At 48.4% G+C, this 20,465-nt stretch overlaps 1 protein-coding gene across 2 annotated transcripts in view; it reads left to right on the top strand.

Annotated features, from left to right (window-relative positions):
• Positions 1-20,465, top strand: part of LOC143291680 (cGMP-dependent protein kinase 1-like) — a 207,260-nt gene that overhangs the window by 35,864 nt on the left and 150,931 nt on the right. For both annotated transcript variants that reach the window (XM_076601703.1, XM_076601695.1), the window contains exon 2: positions 6,627-7,545. In XM_076601703.1, the coding sequence (XP_076457818.1) occupies positions 6,923-7,545 (623 nt within the window). In that variant the 5' untranslated portion in view covers positions 6,627-6,922. The remainder of the gene's footprint in view (positions 1-6,626; positions 7,546-20,465) is intronic.

The raw sequence follows: 20,465 nt of genomic DNA, 5'->3' as shown, positions 1-20,465 counted from the left end.
GTAAGACCGGTAAAAGGAAACAGTTGACTGGTTTTGAGTATACTCAGTCAGTTGTTGTTTTTTTATCAGTATTCCGTGATCCACAAGATCAAAAGCCTTCTTTAAATCTTAAAAAAACAAAACAAAAAAAACTGTTCCAGTGATCTTGTTTTGATTGACTGCAGATAACCACATATCACAAAGCCTGGTTAATGCTGTGTGACAGGAGTGATAACGGCGAAAGCCAAACTGAAATGGATGAAAAAGGTTATATAGCTCCATATGTTTCATAAGGTGCTTGTTGACGTGCTTTTCGAGAGGCTTGGACACTACTGATAGTAGGGATATCGGTCTTAAGTTGTTGAGATCTGTGATATCGTTTGACTTTGGCAGTGGAACGTTGTTCTGTCCGATACAGAAATTGTAAATGTATGTAAGGGAGTTTACTATGTAGGGCAAAGCAAGTTTAAGAACAGATGCATTTAAATTATCTGGACCCATTGCTTTCATATTCTTTAGATTTGAGATTAATGAACCAACTTCATGAACAGCAAGTGGAGGGATAGCGAATGGATTACTAGATTTAAGACGCTCTTGACAAACTGTTTGTAGCGACGGAGGAGTAATGTAACATTCTGAAGGAAGGTAGTTTGCAAATGTTGGTGCTGACTTAGCTATGTTTAAAAATGGTCGTTGAGAGTATCCGTTGTCCACACAGTGGCGACAGCATTTGTCTTCTTATGCTTATCGGTAATTTCATTAACAACACGCCATAATGTTGCCGTGTCTCTGTTATTGCTGATAAGTATTTCAAAATGATCTGACTTTGTTTAACTAAATCTTTCACTTTATGTATTTGCTGTTTGTATTCAGTCTCTTTCCCAGCAGTATCTAATGCATCTCTAAATGCCATAGCTTTAATAAGATCTTGCGTCAACCAGTTCGGAAGTGTTTGGTGTTTCACTCTCCTCGTCCGAAGAGAAGCATGTCTGTCAACGACTGCAAGAAAGGTTTCATACCATACCTTTAATGCTTGCGCTGGATCCGCAGTCATGAATACTTTATGGAAGGGTGCCAAGCTAAAATCCAGAAAAAATGCAGCGGAACTGAATTTTTTGAAAGAGCGGTATTGGATCGTTGTGTGACCCTTGCTTTGTTTCCGAGGAAGTTTACAAGACCATGTACAGAGAACGGGACAGTGGTCACTGATGCTTTTGTTGGACACGGTGATATCGCATACCAGATCTTTGTTATTTATGAAAATATGGTCGAGTAGTGTGGATGACGTTTTCGTGATTCTGGTTGCATTGTGAATGAGTTGATGCAAACCAAAGAGAGTAGAAGTTGAGTTCCATGCAGGCTGTGGTTTGAATAGATTAATGTTGAAATCTCCTAGCAGAATGACATTTTGTTTATGTTTATAAACATTGTCCATCATTTGTACAAAGTCATCATACCAAGGGAATCTAGCTGAAGGATTTCTATATAGAAATCCTACGAGGAGAGGGGGACTTAGAAGGTTTGACCTGTAATCACATGCATTCCACATTGTTGGTTTCCAAGTCATGTCGTCTCTTTGTAAAGCGTGAAATATTTTGATGAATATATATTCTAAGTCCTGTTTCACCATAGTGATTTGCATCACGTCGTATGAAGTAAAAGTTAGGTATGGATAAGGCCTCGTCGGTGAAACGGGAATCAAGGCGCGTTTCGCTGAGCCCGAGTATATCAATAGGAGGAGAATCATTAAGTAGCATGCATATATCATGAAGCTTATTGTATAAGTGATAAACATTTAAGTGACCAAGCCGTAACCCTTTATCAGTCCTGATCCCATCAGACTGTTTCTCAGTAGTCGCCATAGTATGATGGACTGTAAAATGATAATATATAATCAGGAGTATTAACAGAACGATATGTTTGAAAGAAAAACAAACTGCAAAAGATGAAAGGGGAGATGCTCACTCAAAATGAGAGTAAGTTGAGCAAATGTCTGATTTCAGTTGTTGCCTGATAGTAAAGAAACACAAACAAGCAGTATTGAATATAACACACAGGAAAGGTCAAAATAAGTCAGTCAGTGTGGGTTCTGTTTGCACTGGGCAGGCTTTGGCAGAAACTTCACACACGGCAGTGCTGCTGACCCCTCTGTATTGAAGGTGAGAAGTTCGGCGATGTGAATCCGCAGAAACTGTTTTCTACACAGTGATCAAGACAGTATTGATGCACTCCACAGAACAGCCCTCACCACAGTCAGCAAACACGACAGTTAATAAACCGAGTATTGATGCACTCCACAGAACACCGCTCACCACAGTCAGCAAACACGACAGTTAATAAACCGCAGAGAGAAACCTTGACAGGAAAGAGAAGGTACAGAGAGAGAGAGAGAGAGAGAGAGAACACAGATACAGAAGGTACAGGAAGATGTCGCTAACCAATCATTGGGGGAAATGGAAATAGAGAGAGAGGGGGGGGGGGGGGAGAGGGAGAGAAGGTACAGAAAGATGTCGCTAACCAATCATCGGGGGAAATGGATACAGAGAGAGAGAGAGCGAGGGAGAGAGAGGGAGGGGGCGGAGGAAGAGAGAGAGAGGGGGAGAGAGAGGGCGAGGGAGAGAGAGAGATAGAGAGAGGGAGGAAGAGAGAGAGAGGCAGAGGGGGAGAGAGATGGAGAGAGGGAGACAAGACAAGACAAGACAAATTCTTTATTTCGAGGATAATAGATAAGCATGTGCTTCTTACATCCAGTCCCCGCCCTGAATAGGATCTACACTACACAATACTAAATAAGATTAAAGCATGGTGTTAGTAGAAATACATGAGAAGGAAAATAATCCATAAAATTATCTTTAAGACACACACACACACACACACACACACACACATGATATACAGGCACAAGCATGGTGTTAGTAAAATGCACAGGAAAAAAATATACAAAATGAAAGAAACAAACACACACAACACCGCATTATAGACCAGAATGGGGGATGGAGGGTGATGGAGGTTCTCAGTCAACCATACACATTTGACAAACAGTATCAATAAAATGAACGATTTACATAGCACATTATGGTATAAGGAAGAAAAGGCAATGTTTTTTGAAGGTGGTTGGACAATGGTGTTGTTTAATTGTTTCTGGGAGTGAGTTCCATAGGGTGGCGCCTGAGTAAACCAGACTGGATTTGGACAAGTCAATTCTTGGGACTGGGATATGGACTTTTTTTGGGGGGCGGGGGGGGGGGGGCGTCCTTAATGAATTAAAAAAAAATGTTTATTAATGTTGGTGGTGCATTACCTGTCATAATCTTTTGCATCATGATTCCTTTATTGTACTCTAATGTACGGTTTAGTGGGAGAATAATCGCTTGTTTATGGTCTGAGTCTAAAAGGGAAGTCTTTTCAAGGAGAACCAGCTGCTTGAGCCCCCGTTCATGAAGATTCTGTAATGGCTTCATGGTGTTCGCACTCGCGGAGTCCTACAGTGTTGATGCATAATCTGTTGTAGACTGGATATGTGCTTGAAAAAATAATTTCCGTGAGTGAAGGTCAAGGAAATGTTTGATTTTGGACAGTTGATGGGTTTTCTGGGCTGTCTTTTTGCAAAGGGAATTTATATGAGGATTCCAAGTGATATTGTTGTCAATTATGATCCCCAGAACTTTATGATCACTGACCTGTTCAATAGGTTCACCTTTAATTTGGATGGAAGGAAAATTATGCATAGTGTTTTTCCTCTTTTGTCTGGTTGTGATTAACATGCATTTTGTTTTTTGTGGTGAAGAGACATGTGGTTTAGTTCGGTCAATCTAACGAATTCATCAGTACTTTCTTGTAAGTCTTTTGCAAGAGCGACAATATCAGTATGAGAAGTGTGGGAAAGAGAGAGAGAGGGAGGGAGAGAGAGAGAGAGAGTGAAACTGAAACTGAAAAATGTTTTGATGCCGCTGACATTACAGTCCTTTTGGCATGGGACACCTCAGAACAATCGTTTAGTAACATAAAAACAAACAAAAACATCATGAATACATGAATCAAAGTCGCAGCAATAACAAAGTAAAGAAAATCACAAGGTCTATTGTAAGGCAAAAAGAGAGATATATAGCGAGAGGGAGGGAGACAGAGAGAGAGGGAAAGAGAGAGAGAGAGAGGAGAGAGAGAGAGAGAGAGAGAGAACGCAAGAACGCGTCCTCTATCCTCTCACCCTGAACTGTCCTGCCTCTCGCCCTGAACTGCTGCAGCACAGAGTCCAACTGGGAGCGACAGAGACCCGATGTCAACATTCAGCCAGAGTCCATTCACCCGGTGAGCCCCTGCCCTGCTGATGAGTGAGACCTTGTCCTGCTGTGCAGTGACTGGTGATATAGTCATAGTGTGCAGTGACTGATGATGTGGTCATAGTGTGCAGTGAGTGGTGATGAGGTTATAGTGTGCAGTGAGTGGTGATGTGGTCATAGTGTGCAGTGAGTGGTGATGTGGTCATAGTGTGCAGTGACTGATGATGTGGTCACAGTGTGCAGTGAGTGATGATGTGGTCACAGTGTGCAGTGACTGGTGATGTGGTCATAGTGTGCATTGAGTGGTGATGTGGTCATAGTGTGCAGTGAGTGGTGATGTAGTCACAGTGTGCAGTGACTGGTGATGTGGTCACAGTGTGCAGTGACTGGTGATGTGGTCATAGTGACTAGTGATGTGGTCATAGTGACTAGTGATGTGGTCATAGTGTGCAGTGAGTCGTCATGTGGTCATAGTGTGCAGTGAGTGATAATGTGGTCACAGTGTGCAGTAACTGGTGATCTGGTCGTAGTGTGCGGTGATGTGGTCATAGTGTGCAGTGACTGATGATGTGGTCACAGTGAGTGGTGATGTGGTCACAGTGTGCAGTGAGTGGTGATGTGGTCACAGTGTGCAGTGACTCATGTTCTGTTCAACATGCACACCCATCGAGTCGCCCCTCCCTCCGTCCTTCAGCCCAATTCCCTCCTCCCCTCCCTTCACGGACGGTGATAACTGCTGGGAGCCAGCGTTTGGCTTGCCAGTGGAAGGAAGACTGTCACCTCGCCTCTCTCAGCATCCCCATCAATATGCCGGCACTGGGGACTGGGCGGACACAAGTGGAGCTACATCAGGCCTAGTTCACTGGGTTCCACTTCCTTTTAGTCGTCCTCCTCATGTCCCTTCTTTTTGTTTCTCGCCCTGTCCTCCTCCTCCTTCCCCCTCTCCCTCCCCACCGTCCCCACTCCTCACCTCCTTTCCTCCGCCTCTACCTCACCCTCTTTCTTCTATTTGAATTTTTCTTACTCCTCCCACCCCCTTTCCTCTCTTCCTCTTCTTCGCTCCTCCCACCCCCTTCCTCTCTTCCTCTTCTTACTCCTCCCACCCCCCTTCCTCTCTTCCTCTTCTTCGCTCCTCCCACCCCCCTTCCTCTCTTCCTCTTCTTACTCCTCCCACCCCCCTTCATCTCCTCCTATTCTTACTCCTCCTACCCCCTTCCTCTCTTCCTCTTCTGACTCCTCCCAACCCCCCTTCCTCTCTTCCTCTTCTTCGCTCCTCCCACCCCCTTCCTGTCTTCCTCTTCTCACTCCTCCCACCCCCCTTCCTCTCTTCCTCTTCTTACTCCTCCTACCCCCTTCCTCTCTTCCTCTTCTTCGCTCCTCCGGTGGTCTGCAGCTCTCCGTCAAACTATTACTTCTTCCCGCTCCTCTTCTTCTTTCGTTTCTCGTTCTTCTTTCTCTTCGTCTTCATTTTCTTTATGCTTTCACTTTTCTGTTATTCACTACTATTTTCTTTCTCTTTTTCATTCATCTTTCCCCCCTTATCCAATTCTTCTTCTTCTTCTTCTTAGTTCCATGCATTCCTTTTCAACTTTGCATGTTTTTTCCCTCTTGTGGAGGCAGGATTTTTTAAAAAAGCCTCATGTGCTTATTCTTTTTTTCTATCAATGAAGTGTCCATTCATGAAAGTCTGCTGTAATGGATATATACATCTATATAAAAAAAAATTATATTCACACACACACACACACACACACACACACACACACACACACGGCTCGTGTTGATAGCTTGATAGCACCGAAGAACATCTCACAACACAAGCAGCTCCTCAAAGAGACGTCGCGATCTATACAAACAAATCTATGATTTTTTTTTTTAAATATCTGGGAGAGACGTCGCAATCTATACAAACAAATCTATGATTTTTTTCTTTCTTTTTTTAATATCTGGGAGTTTGTTCATTTAGTATTTCTCTTTCGACTCTTATTTAATTCTTTTGCTTACGCCAACAGAATTGTTTCTGAAACAGGGAACACGACGACGACGATACATGTCTCCCACTGATGGAGTTGAAAACAAAATGTGAAAATCGAACTTTCCACCGAAACTTGTGCTCTGCACTGTGGGCTGAGTCACAATGCACGTGCTCTGTTCTATTTCTGTTAGACAAGTCAGCAGAAAGGATGACACTCAGCTGGGTCAGTGGGAGCTGGGGAAGTCTGCTGAAGAGAATGTGACATTTGGGGTTGAATATATTGACCAGCAGCGTTGCACCATGTCTTTATAAAAAAAAATAAAAAAAAATAATAATAAAGCAAATGCACCAAAGCACAGACTAACTGGCATTCTGATTTCTGTTGTTTTCAGGCGGAGTGTGGCCGGGAGCCTGAAGTGACGTAAACGACAAGCGTTGAATGCTGCACGGGGTTTACGCTGCTCTCTCTGTGTGCTTCCATTGATCCAACAGCTGAGTGGACCATCACCACCACCAGACAGCTGTGTGGTGTGGGTAGTGGGGGAGACAGCAGGGACAACATCACTCAGTGTGGTGGAAGCTGTGTGGTGGAGGTGGTGGGGCTCTGTGCCTCATGCCCGCTGCCAACACACACAACACACACGCCGCGCGCCGCTAACCGCACGCTCCGCCCGCCCGTTGGTGGAAAATGCCTCCACCTCCTGACAAGGGCTTCAGTCCAGACAAGCGTTCCCACCAGCACAGTAGTCACAGCAAGCTGCCCCAACCCGCCCCAACCTCAGCCCGCCTGCCCCCCTGCTCTCCAGACAACAGCAGCAGCAGCAAGGCGGGACAGTCGGGCTCGTGCTCCCCGTCCGGAGAAGTGCCTGCACGAGTCAGCAGCGGCGGCGGCAACAAGATGGGGAACGGCGCCAGTCACGGGCAGCTGCAGGTCAGCATTGAGGGCGAGACGTACGACGTGGCGAAGCTGAAGGCGCTGATCCCGGACCTCCGCAGACAGGTGCGGGACAAGAACCATGTGATCCAGCAGCTGACCTCTGACCTGCAGGAGAAGGAGCGTCTCCTGCAGGAGCGCACCAAAGAGGCCCGGAAGTTGACGGCGGAAGTGGACAAGCTAAAGTCGGTGCTCCAGCTGAAGGTGACAGACACGGCACTGCGCAGTGGGAAGCCCGACATCCTCGCCACCATCGCTGAGGACGCTCACCTGCCAGGGGCCGCGGAGAGCCGCTCCAAGAGGCAGGGTGTGTCCGGGGAGAGTCCGTCCTCGGCCCAGGGTCACCTCGACCTCAAGCACGTGGACAAGGACTTCAGGTACCGTGTGTGTGTGTGTGTGTGTGTGTGTGTGTGTGTGTGTGGTCTTCTGTGTGCTGATGTTTGTGTCTGTGATTGTGACTTCAGGAACCGTGTGTGTGTGTACTGTTCTGCTATCTGTGGTGACCTGGTGAATATGACTTCATGTGCAATGTGTGTACTCTTCTGATGTGTGTGATGACTTCAGTGTCTGTGAATATGACTTCATGTGCCATGTGTGTAGTCTTCTGATGTGTGATGACTTCAGTGTCTGTGATGACTTCATGTGCAATGTGTGTAGTCTTCTGATGTGTGATGACTTCAGTGTCTGTGACAAGGACTTCATGTGTAATGTGTGTAGTCTTTTAATGTGTGTGATGACTTCAGTGTCTGTGAATATGACTTCATGTGCCGTGTGTGTGCTCTTCTGCTGTGTGTGATGCCTTCTGTTCTATGTGTTTGTGTTGAACACTTCAGACCCTGTTCTGTATTGGGTGTGTGTGTGAAGTGTTCTGATGTCTGTGATGACTTCTGTGTGTTTGTGATGTCCACTTTAGATACCGGGCTGTGATGATCTTGTGCTGCCGTGTGGAGCTCTTTGTGGTCACTTCAGTCAGTTGTGTTTGTGATGACCACTTCAGATACCGGGCTGTGATGATCTTGTGCTGCCGTGTGGAGCTCTTTGTGGTCACTTCAGTCAGTTGTGTTTGTGATGACCACTTCAGATACCGGGCTGTGATGATCTTGTGCTGCCGTGTGGAGCCCTTTGTGGTCACTTCAGTCAGTTGTGTTTGTGATGACCACTTCAGATACCGGGCTGTGATGATCTTGTGCTGCCGTGTGGAGCCCTTTGTGGTCACTTCAGTCAGTTGTGTTTGTGATGACCACTTCAGATACCGGGCTGTGATGATCTTGTGCTGCCGTGTGGAGCCCTTTGTGGTCACTTCAGTCAGTTGTGTTTGTGATGACCACTTCAGATACCGGGCTGTGATGATCTTGTGCTGCCGTGTGGAGCCCTTTGTGGTCACTTCAGTCAGTTGTGTTTGTGATGAGCTCATGAGGTCCTGCTGTGTGATTCATGTACGTGAGGTCCTGCTGTGTCGTCCTGCTGTGTGGTACATGTATTTGAGGTCCTGCTGTGTGGTACATGTACATGAGGTCCTGCTGTGGGGTACATGTACATGAGGTCCTGCTGTGTGGTCCTGCTGTGGGGTACATGTACATGAGGTCCTGCTGTGCGGTACATGTACATGAGGTCCTGCTGTGGGGTACATGTACATGAGGTCCTGCTGTGTGGTCCTGCTGTGGGGTACATGTACATGAGGTCCTGCTGTGTGGTCCTGCTGTGTGGTACATGTACGTGGAATATGTCTGCTACTATGTGTGACTGTGATAGACCACTACATAGACTTTGCTACGATCTGTGACTGTTTGTGATAGCCTACTACTACTACTACTACTACTACTACTACCACTACTACACATCTGACTATGACCGACTTTGCTGCGACCTGCGAATGTGACCGGCTGTCTGTTTGAGTGTGACTGTTTCTGATTGACCTGCCGTGTGATTGTTTAGGGGTGGGGTTGGGGGGATGTTGTTGATTGACATGCCGTGTGATTGTTTAGGGGTGTGTGTGTGGGGGGGGAGACTGTTGTTGATTGACCTGCCGTGTGATTGTATAGGGGTGGGGGTGGGGGGGTAGGGGGAAGACTGTTGTTGATTGATCTGCCGTGTGATTGTTTAGGGGCGGGGGTGGGGGGAGGGGACTGTTGGTGATTGACATGCCGTGTGATTGTTTAGGGGAGGGGTGGGGGGCACTGTTGTTGATTGACCTGCCGTGTGATTGTTTAGGGGTGGGGTTGTGGGGGTGGGGGGGAAGACTGTTGTTGATTGACCTGCCGTGTGATTGTTTAGGGTGGGGTGGGGGGTGGGTGGACTGTTGTTGATTGACCTGCCGTGTGATTGTTTAGGGGTGGAGGTGGGGGGAGACTGTTGTTGATTGACCTGCCGTGTGATTGTTTAGGGGTGGGGGTGGGGGGTGGGGGCTGTTGTTGATTGACCTGCCGTGTGATTGTTTAGGGGTGGGGGGGGGGGGCTGTTGTTGATTGACCTGCCGTGTGATTGTTGGGGGGGTGGGGGGGAGACTGCTGTTGACTGACCTGCCGTATCTTTTGGGGGGAGGAGACTGCTGTTGACTGACCTGCCGTATCATTATTTATAATGGAGTTTTGTTCAGATCGGCTCAGGAGGCGTCACTGCTTTCGGACTAATCCATATACTCTACACTACGTCTGCTAGGCATATGCCTAACCAGCAGCGTAACCCAACGCGCTCAAACTTATTTACTCTGTGTAGCTGCTTGTGATGTGTGTGTGTGTGTGTGTGTGTGTGTGTGTGTGTGTGTGTGTGTGTGTGTGTGTGTGTGTGTGTGTGTGTGTGTGTGTGTGTAATGTGAGGTTTTGTTGGTGTGTGTTTATGTTGGGCTGTGATTGTGTGTGTTTGCGTTGGTATGTGTGTTGATGTGTTTGTGTATGTTTGTGTTGATGTGTTCGCTTGCTTGCTTATTTGTTTATAACTCTTTGTTTCTTTTACCCTCCCCCCCCCCTCTCTCTCTCTCTCCATCCCCCCTGTCTCTCCCTACCCCCCCCCCCCCCTCTCTATTTGTATCTCTTCCCGTCTCTGTCCTGTTCGTCCATTTATTTGTATTGTGTGTATGCGTGAGTGCGTGCGTGGATGTGTGTGTGTGTGTGTGTGTGTGTGTATGTGTGTGTGTGTATGTATGTGTGTGTGTGTGTGTGTGTGCGCGCGCGCGCACGCATGCGTGTATAGTTTTGTCAATATGTTTGTGTGTGCGTCAGTGTTTGTCTATATATGCGTGTGTCTGTTTGTCTGTGTGTCTATGTTTGTGCCTAGCTATATGCGTGTGTCTATGTAAGTGTGTGTGTGTGTGTGTGTGTGTGTGTGTGTGTGTGTGTGTGTGTACATGTGTGTGTCTATATGCGTTTGTTTACCTGTGTGTATCAATGTGTGTTCATCCATGTGTTAATGTGTCTGGATATTAGAGATCTGTATGTGTGTGTGTCTCGTGTGTCTCGTGTGTCTGTCGGTCAGACAGTGATAGTCGTGATGATTAAAGAAAAACATTCTGCAGCTGGTTTGATAACTGGTCTCCATCAATGCGGTTCAACAACATAGCCCGCAGTTTACACCAATAGCGAGGAATGCCAGGCAAGAGAACACAAAGTGCTCTTCATCTTCGTCTGCGTCAGAGCTCAAGGGACAGTTCTTATCCACTGATGCATCTGTAATGAAGCAGCTTTTGTGGGCACTCGGACCTAATGCTCTTATTCTGAATCTTGCCAGCATATCTCCTTTCTGTTCATGTGTTGCTGCTGTCAAATACTTCAGCCTGGAATATGTCGAGAGAGGGAGAGAGAGGAAGAGGCAGGAGGGGGAGGAGGGAGGAAAGTATGGAGGGGTGGAAAATAAAGAGGATGGAGGGGGGTAGAGAGTGAAGGGGGGGAGAGAGAGGGAGGAAGGGAGAGAGGGTGAGAAAGACTGAGACTGGGACAGATTCAGAATTCAAGATTCAAAAATATTATTACTCAAGGATAAAGATTATAGGCATTGCGAACGATAATAACAATAACGATAACGACTCAGCAATAATGATTTTGTAGATACTGCTACTGCTACTCTTACGCCGCTCATCCCAATACACCCATCCATCCCCGATCCAGTAGACAGAGAGACAGACAGACAGAGATAGAGACAGAAAGTTATTCGTTCCGACAGTGATAGTTTCATAACATGTACACACAAGAGCTTTCCCCCCAGTCCCCATCCCTCAGAGTACAAACACGTGACTCATTACCATTCACGGGCAAGGCTTCATAGACGACTCCCCCCCTTCCACGGTCTGTCTACCCCCACCCCCACCCACATCCACGGTCTGTCTACACCCCCACCCCCATCCATAGTCTGTCTACACCCCACCACCCCCATCCATAGTCTGTCTACACCCCCACCACCCCCATCCATAGTCTGTCTACACCCCCATCCCCCCATGCATAGTCTACACCCCCACTCCCATTCACAGTCTGTCTACACCCCCACTCCCATCCACAGTCTGTCTACACCCCCACCACCCCCATCCATAGTCTGTCTACACCCCCATCCCCCCATGCTTAGTCTACACCCCCACTCCCATTCACAGTCTGTCTACACCCCCCACTCCCATCCACAGTCTGTCTACCCCCCGACCACCCCCATCCACAGTCTGTCTACACCCCCATTCCCCCATGCATAGTCTACACCCCCACTCCCATTCACAGTCTGTCTACACCCCTACCCCCCATCGACAGTCTGTTTGCACCCACCCCCATCCACAGTCTGTCTACACCCCCACTACCATCCACAGTCTGTCTACACCCCCATCCACAGTCTGTCTACACCCCCACCACCATCCACAGTCTACACCCCCACCCCCATCCACAGTCTGTCTACACCCCCACTACCATCCACAGTCTGTCTACACCCCCATCCACAGTCTGTCTACACCCCCACCACCATCCACAGTCTACACCCCCACCCCCATCCACAGTCTGTCTACACCCCCATCCCCCCATGCATAGTCTACACCCCCACTTCCATTCACAGTCTGTCTACACCCCTACCCCCATCCTCAGTCTGTACACCCCCACTTCCATTCACAGTCTGTCTACACCCCCATCCACAGTCTGTCTACACCCCTACCCCCATCCACAGTCTGTCTACACCCCCACTACCATCCACAGTCTGTCTACACCCCCATACACAGTCTGTCTACACCCCTACCCCCATCCACAGTCTGTCTACACCCCCACCATCATCCACAGTCTGTCTACACCCCCACCATCATCCACAGTCTGTCTACACCCCCACTACCATCCACAGTCTGTCTACACCCCCATACACAGTCTGTCTACACCCCTACCCCCATCCACAGTCTGTCTACACCCCCACCATCATCCACAGTCTGTCTACACCCCCACCATCATCCACAGTCTGTCTACACCCCCACTACCATCCACAGTCTGTCTACACCCCCATACACAGTCTGTCTACACCCCTACCCCCATCCACAGTCTGTCTACACCCCTAGCCCCATCCACAGTCTGTCTACACCCCTAGCCCCATCCACAGTCTGTCTACACCCCCACTACCATCCACAGTCTGTCTACACCCCCACTACCATCCACAGTCTGTCTACACCCCCACTACCATCCACAGTCTGTCTACACCCCCATCCACAGTCTGTCTACACCCCTACCCCCATCCACAGTCTGTCTACACCCCCACTACCATCCACAGTCTGTCTACACCCCCATACACAGTCTGTCTACACCCCCACTCCCATCCACAGTCTGTCTACCCCCCGACCACCCCCATCCACAGTCTGTCTACACCCCCATTCCCCCATGCATAGTCTACACCCCCACTCCCATTCACAGTCTGTCTACACCCCTACCCCCATCGACAGTCTGTTTGCACCCACCCCCATCCACAGTCTGTCTACACCCCCACTACCATCCACAGTCTGTCTACACCCCCATCCACAGTCTGTCTACACCCCCACCACCATCCACAGTCTACACCCCCACCCCCATCCACAGTCTGTCTACACCCCCACTACCATCCACAGTCTGTCTACACCCCCATCCACAGTCTGTCTACACCCCCACCACCATCCACAGTCTACACCCCCACCCCCATCCACAGTCTGTCTACACCCCCATCCCCCCATGCATAGTCTACACCCCCACTTCCATTCACAGTCTGTCTACACCCCTACCCCCATCCTCAGTCTGTACACCCCCACTTCCATTCACAGTCTGTCTACACCCCCATCCACAGTCTGTCTACACCCCTACCCCCATCCACAGTCTGTCTACACCCCCACTACCATCCACAGTCTGTCTACACCCCCATACACAGTCTGTCTACACCCCTACCCCCATCCACAGTCTGTCTACACCCCCACCATCATCCACAGTCTGTCTACACCCCCACCATCATCCACAGTCTGTCTACACCCCCACTACCATCCACAGTCTGTCTACACCCCCATACACAGTCTGTCTACACCCCTACCCCCATCCACAGTCTGTCTACACCCCCACCATCATCCACAGTCTGTCTACACCCCCACCATCATCCACAGTCTGTCTACACCCCCACTACCATCCACAGTCTGTCTACACCCCCATACACAGTCTGTCTACACCCCTACCCCCATCCACAGTCTGTCTACACCCCTAGCCCCATCCACAGTCTGTCTACACCCCTAGCCCCATCCACAGTCTGTCTACACCCCCACTACCATCCACAGTCTGTCTACACCCCCACTACCATCCACAGTCTGTCTACACCCCCATCCACAGTCTGTCTACACCCCTACCCCCATCCACAGTCTGTCTACACCCCCACTACCATCCACAGTCTGTCTACACCCCCATACACAGTCTGTCTACACCCCTACCCCCATCCACAGTCTGTCTACACCCCCACCATCATCCACAGTCTGTCTACACCCCCACCATCATCCACAGTCGGTCTACACCCCCACCACCATCCACAGTCTGTCTACACCCCCATCCACAGTCTGTCTACACCCCTAGCCCCATCCACAGTCTGTCTACACCCCCACCCCCATCCACGGTCTGTCTACACCCCTAGCCCCATCCACAGTCTGTCTACACCCCCAGCCCCATCCACAGTCTGTCTACACCCCTAGCCCCATCCACAGTCTGTCTACACCCCCACCCCCATCCACGGTCTGTCTACACCCCCATCCCTACCTCACTCCACCTCCCCGACAAAAAATAAGAAACAAAAAGACGTCAGTAGGAGAGATCGGGTTCCTGTGGCTTTTGTTTTCCCATGTTCTGGTTTTTAGCTACTCCTTCTCCATTGCTGTTAGTGACAGTGTTCTCACGACGCTCATCCCAACACCTCACCCACCACCCACCCACAGACAGAGCCCGGAAGTCCCCCCCCCCGCCCCCCAGAGCCCGGCAGTCTCCCCCCCCTCCCCCACTACCAGCGCCCCCCAGACAGAACTTTGATGAAGCGGGCCCAGTGCCTCAAAAAGGGCCAGGCGTCCTCCTGCTGACGATGAAACACCTGAAGTTACCGAGAGAAAAGCTTGAATGGCTCCAGATTGAAAACTGTGAGGGTGGATGAAGGTGCTTGATGACGATATTCCAACATGGATACATTCAGACGACATGATAACAACGTGCTTTACGTTTTATTCAGAAGTCAGTGAGGCCCGAGAGATACAGATACATGCAGTGTTTGTCGAGGCGCTTGGACATCTCTGTCAAGACGTGTCTGTGAAGTGGTGACCCTGTACCACGTGATGCCCCACCCCCTTATCTCTACCCATGCCCTACCCACCCCTCCTTCCCCCTTACCCCATGCCCTCCCCCACCACTCCTCTCCTCCCTCACCATAAACAGAGACACACACACGCACGCACGCACGCACGCACGCACGCACAGACACACACACACACACACACACACACACATTTGTCATAGGAGAGATGTGGTGACAGATTGATGTCATTGAGGGAGGGAGTCTGTCGTTGGAGAGATGTGGTGACAGATTGATGTCATAGAGGGAGGGAGTCTGTCGTTGGAGGGATGTGGTGACAGATTGATGTCATTGAGGGAGGGAGTCTGTCGTTAGAGAGATGTGGTGACAGATTGATGTCATAGAGGGAGGGGAACTGTCGTTGGAGAGATGTGGTGACAGATTGATGTCATAGAGGGAGGGAGACTGTCGTTGGAGAGATGTGGTGACAGATTGATGTCATAGAGGGAGGGAGTCTGTCGTTAGAGAGATGTGGTGACAGATTGATGTCATAGAGGGAGAGAGGGGGACTGAGGTTGGAGAGATGTGGTGACAGATTGATGTCATAGAGGGAGGGAGTCTGTCGTTAGAGAGATGTGGTGACAGATTGATGTCATAGAGGGAGGGAGGGGGACTGAGGTTGGAGAGATGTGGTGACAGATTGATGTCATAGAGGGAGGGAGGGGGACTGAGGTTGGAGAGATGTGGTGACAGATTGATGTCATAGAGGGAGGGAGGGAGACTGTCATTGGAGAGATGTGGTGACAGATTGATGTCATAGAGGGAGGGAGTCTGTCGTTAGAGAGATGTGGTGACAGATTGATGTCATTGAGGGAGGGAGACTGTCGTTGGAGAGATGTGGTGACAGATTGATGTCACAGAGGGAGGGAGGGAGACTGTCGTTGGAGAGATGTGGTGACAGATTGATGTCATAGAGGGAGGGAGGGGGACTGAGGTTGGAGAGATGTGGTGACAGATTGATGTCATAGAGGGAGGGAGGGGGACTGAGGTTGGAGAGATGTGGTGACAGATTGATGTCACAGAGGGAGGGAGGGAGACTGTCGTTGGAGAGATATGGTGACAGAGTGCAAGGTGTGATGAATGTGATTGATGTTAACCCCTTGACACCTTAACCTTGGTGAAATTAAATCAGTGTGGCTTGACTTTGAATTGATTGAACAACTTCTTGCATAGTTTAAGCGGTGTACTATATTTTACTGGACAGTGGTAATACAGTCCGATAACAAAATTTTGACCGACGTGCTGTGACCCAAAATTTGTCCCAGTGAGATGACAGTCTTCAATAACGAGCATCACGTCAGTAGCAGTCAAAGGGTTAATTCATAGACGGTTAATGCCCGGTCTTTCGGGTGAGACGATTAACCTCGGTCTCCTGTGCAGCGTACATCACGCACGTACAAGAACCCAGCAGCACCAAGAGACGTCTTCAAGTAAAAATACCATTGCTTCCTACTGTGAGCATGTTGAATCCTTACAGTTTGTGTAAATCACACTGGTCATTGGATGGGATGGCGGCAGGGTGAGCCTTGGTGTTGATGTGCACATCTCATGCTGTGGGTCTGTCCAACACACAGGGCTTTTTGTGAAGGAGATGGAGATGTCAAGAGAGAAAGATGGTTGTCTGGCCTGTAATTGGATGGACAGAAGGGGTGGGAATAACATCTCCAATAGCACACACACAGTTTGTCAGAAGCCACATAATGACTGAAAGGTGAAGTAGGGCAGTGCAGGGATCAGGGCTGCAGCACATACGCCACAACAATCTTTTCCCAATGGCTGAGCCATGGACACTCCATTTAAATTGTGGAGATATTACCTCCCCTGGCCCAGATGAATTGGGAAGAGACGTAAGGCTAGAACTTAATGCCGCTGCCACTTAGCACTGGGCGGACCCTCGGAAAGAGACAGTCCTGCCGCCACCACCTTTGGCTCCGGCCTTACAGGCTGCTGAATCTGGAACTTTCCTCTGACTGCTGAATCAAACTTTCCTTTGACTGCTGAATCAAACTTTCCTCTGACTGCTGAGGCGGCTTTGGGAAGTTGGGGGAAGTCTGATTCCTTCTATGACGTCAGGAAACATTTCAGGCGGGTGACGGCTGCAGCGGGGGCCATCCACTGGCTATTTCCGCGTCTGTACAGTGTCCGCCAAAGTCCCATTCCCCCTCGTCTCGAAGGGAGCGTGTATTGGCTGTAGATGGCGCCGACCATTTTGTAACGGTGATGGTTTACAAGCTGATCCTACTGGGAGTCCGAGGGTAGTATTTCCTGCCTCACCACAGCTTTAAAAGACGAGGTTGCTTAGATATTGCTAACAGGTGACTGGTTGGAAGGTTGGCTGGATATTGCTAATGGGTGACTGGTGGGAAGTTGGCTGGATATTGCTAATTGGTGACTGGTTTCAAGGTTGGCTGGATATTGCTAATGGGTGACTGGTGGGAAGTTGGCTGGATATTGCTAATGGGTGACTGGTTTCGAGGTTGGCTGGATATTGCTAATGGGTGACTGGTTTCGAGGTTGGCTGGATATTGCTAATGAGTGAATGGTTACGATGTTGATTGGATCTTGCTGACACCAGTCAGGGCCAGTGTTTATCTCATCAAACAGCGGCGATGAAGGGTTCCGTCAACAGTTGGAAACACGTCGCACACCCCCTCACTCCGCACTGCTCCCAACACTGACCGCCATCCCCCCCTCACCTCCCCCACCCACCATGCCTTTGCCCGGGGGCGGGGGAGTGGGGGTGCCTGGGAGTTTTCCACGTTAGCGCTGTTCACAATATCAGACTCGCTTTGCTGTCACTGAGACATACAACTGTTGTGAAGTTGCCGTGTGTACAAGGATCCAAACAACATGAGGTGGCAAACGGCATGTGACAAACACACGCACTACAGATCAAAGCCAGCCAGAAAAAAAGGGTGACATTTTCACCCCCACCCCCCTCCACACACGCACACACACACACACACACCACGGTCAGTAATGTCCGAAGCGTCCCATCCAGAACAGACAGACTGTCAGTGCAGCAATGAACGTGTCCACACACCAGTGGAATCAACCATTACGGTCCGGTCGCCCTCTCTCCACCCCGTTTCTCTGTCTGCCCGTCTGTATCCACTTCTCTGTTTCTGTCTCTGTCTCTGTCTCTCATTCTCCCCTTCCCCCTTCTCTCTGTCTCTGTTTCTCTCTCTCTCTCTCTCTCTCTAAAAAAATAAATAAATAAATAAATAAAAAATGATAAATAAATAAATAAATAAATAAAAAATAATTCTTTAAAAGTCCACTTGTCCTCACTTTGAATGTCGATGACAACTCCGTTGAACAAGTCGCGAGCACCGTGTCTTGGGAGTCATAATAGATGATGAACTGAAATGGCAATCACACATTAACTCTATCTGCAAAAGGTTGGCACACAGTCTTTTTTTTTTACTCAATAATCAGCTCAAGCCTTACATAGACAGTGATGCTCGTAAAATGTTCTTCCACGCTCACTGTCTTTCTCACATTAATTACGCAGATGTAGTAGTCTGGAGCTGTGCTGCAGATGTTTCATCTTAAAAAGCTAAATTCCCTACACAAGAGAACAGCCAAAATAATTTTACCAGATCCTTCATTGTCAGCTTTTGAAAAACAAGCCAGATTAAACATCCTTCCATTGCAAAAACAGTATTCAACAAAGCGTTACTTGTGTATAAAGTGCACAATAACTTGACACTACAATATCTATATTTGCTTACCCGAGCCTCATGCCAATACGGCTCAAATACGAACAAATACGAACAAATACATTTTTCCACGCACCCGCATTGATATGTTCAAAACAAGTTTTGCATTTTCAAGTGCATTCCTAAGGAACTCCCTGTGCACATACAAACGAGCAGTTTTCTTGTCTGTCTGTTTGTCTGTCTCTCTCTTGTCTGTCTGTTTTTCTGTCTCTGTCTCTCTGTCTCTCTCTGTGTCTCTTTCTATATCTATCTCTCTCTCTTATTGGACTCGTGACAGACAGGTGATAGGCAGAAAGACGATGTATGTATGGAATATATGATCATATACACATTGTTTGTCTATCATATATACATTGTCTGTCTGCCTGTTACCGTCATCCTTCTGTCTGTTCCATACCAATCATCTTTCTGTCTGTTCCATACCAATCATCGTCATCCTTCTGTCTGTTCCATACCAATCATCTTTCTGTCTGTTCCATACCAATCATCGTCATCCTTCTGTCTGTTCCATACCAATCATCGTCATCCTTCTGTCTGTTCCATACCAATCATCCTTCTGTCTGTTCCATACCAATCATCGTCATCCTTCTGTCTGTTCCATACCAATCATCGTCATCCTTCTGTCTGTTCCATACCAATCATCGTCATCCTTCCTTCTGTCTGTTCCATACCAATCATCGTCATCCTTCCTTCTGTCTGTTCCATACCAGTCATCGTCATCCTTCTGTCTGTTCCATACCAATCATCGTCATCCTTCTGTCTGTTCCATACCAGTCATCGTCATCCTTCTGTCTGTTCCATACCAATCATCGTCATCCTTCTGTCTGTTCCATACCAATCATCGTCATCCTTCCTTCTGTCTGTTTCATACTAATCATCCCAATCCCTGGGTTGGGTACGTTATACCAATCATACCTTCTCCCAGTCGTTCCACGACATCCACCTTTATGCTGTCCACCAATCACTCCATACATCTCTGTACATACCCATCATCGTACATCACCTGTAATGTTCCTTTACCATCCATGACTAGCATCATCTGTTTTCCCATCCAACTGTCATTGCTGACTGTCATAAATATCCATCACTTCATGTCTGTCATACATCATGTATTCCTTCTGTCATGTTCCATAGATCATCTGAATGATTCCATCCAATCACTCATCGTCTGACTATCATAAATATCCATCCCTGCTGTGCAGACAATCATTCTGATGTTCCCATCACGCACACTAATCGTCATCCTACAGTGACGGTATTCATTACCAACATCACACGTTCACTCTCTGTCACAAACAGAAAGATGTTTCGTGTCGTTCCATACCAACACACTGTGTCGTTGTCACACCAACATTGTCACCCCTCAGTCGGTATTGATACTACACTCGTCCCAACCCGTTGACTCTATCATTACTGGAATCAAACCAAAGTGATGCCCCCTAAGCTACGTTTCCAACAGACTGACTCATTAAATGCCCATCAGCTCCATAAACATACTATAATTGTCCATTACTACTTCAAACACACCTTAAATGAATCTCCCATCATCCTCTCACCGTTCCTTGATCTTGAGTAATAGGGACTAGGACATCACAGGAAATACTGATGCTTGGGAGTGAGGAAGCATCATGACATGATCAGCACTGCATGGGGAGGACATGATCAATGACAGACACACACTGATGGGGAGGAGATAGCATCAGGAATACCTGACATGAGGGACTAGGACATACAGTGTGACACACTGCATGGGGTAGAGGACATCATAGGAACAGACCATCACTGATGGGGAGAGG

Source organism: Babylonia areolata, chromosome 1, assembly GCF_041734735.1.
Source record: "Babylonia areolata isolate BAREFJ2019XMU chromosome 1, ASM4173473v1, whole genome shotgun sequence".
Taxonomy (NCBI): domain Eukaryota; kingdom Metazoa; phylum Mollusca; class Gastropoda; order Neogastropoda; family Buccinidae; genus Babylonia; species Babylonia areolata.
Note: the sequence above shows the minus strand (reverse complement) of the source record. Positions and strands in the feature narration are given on the sequence as shown.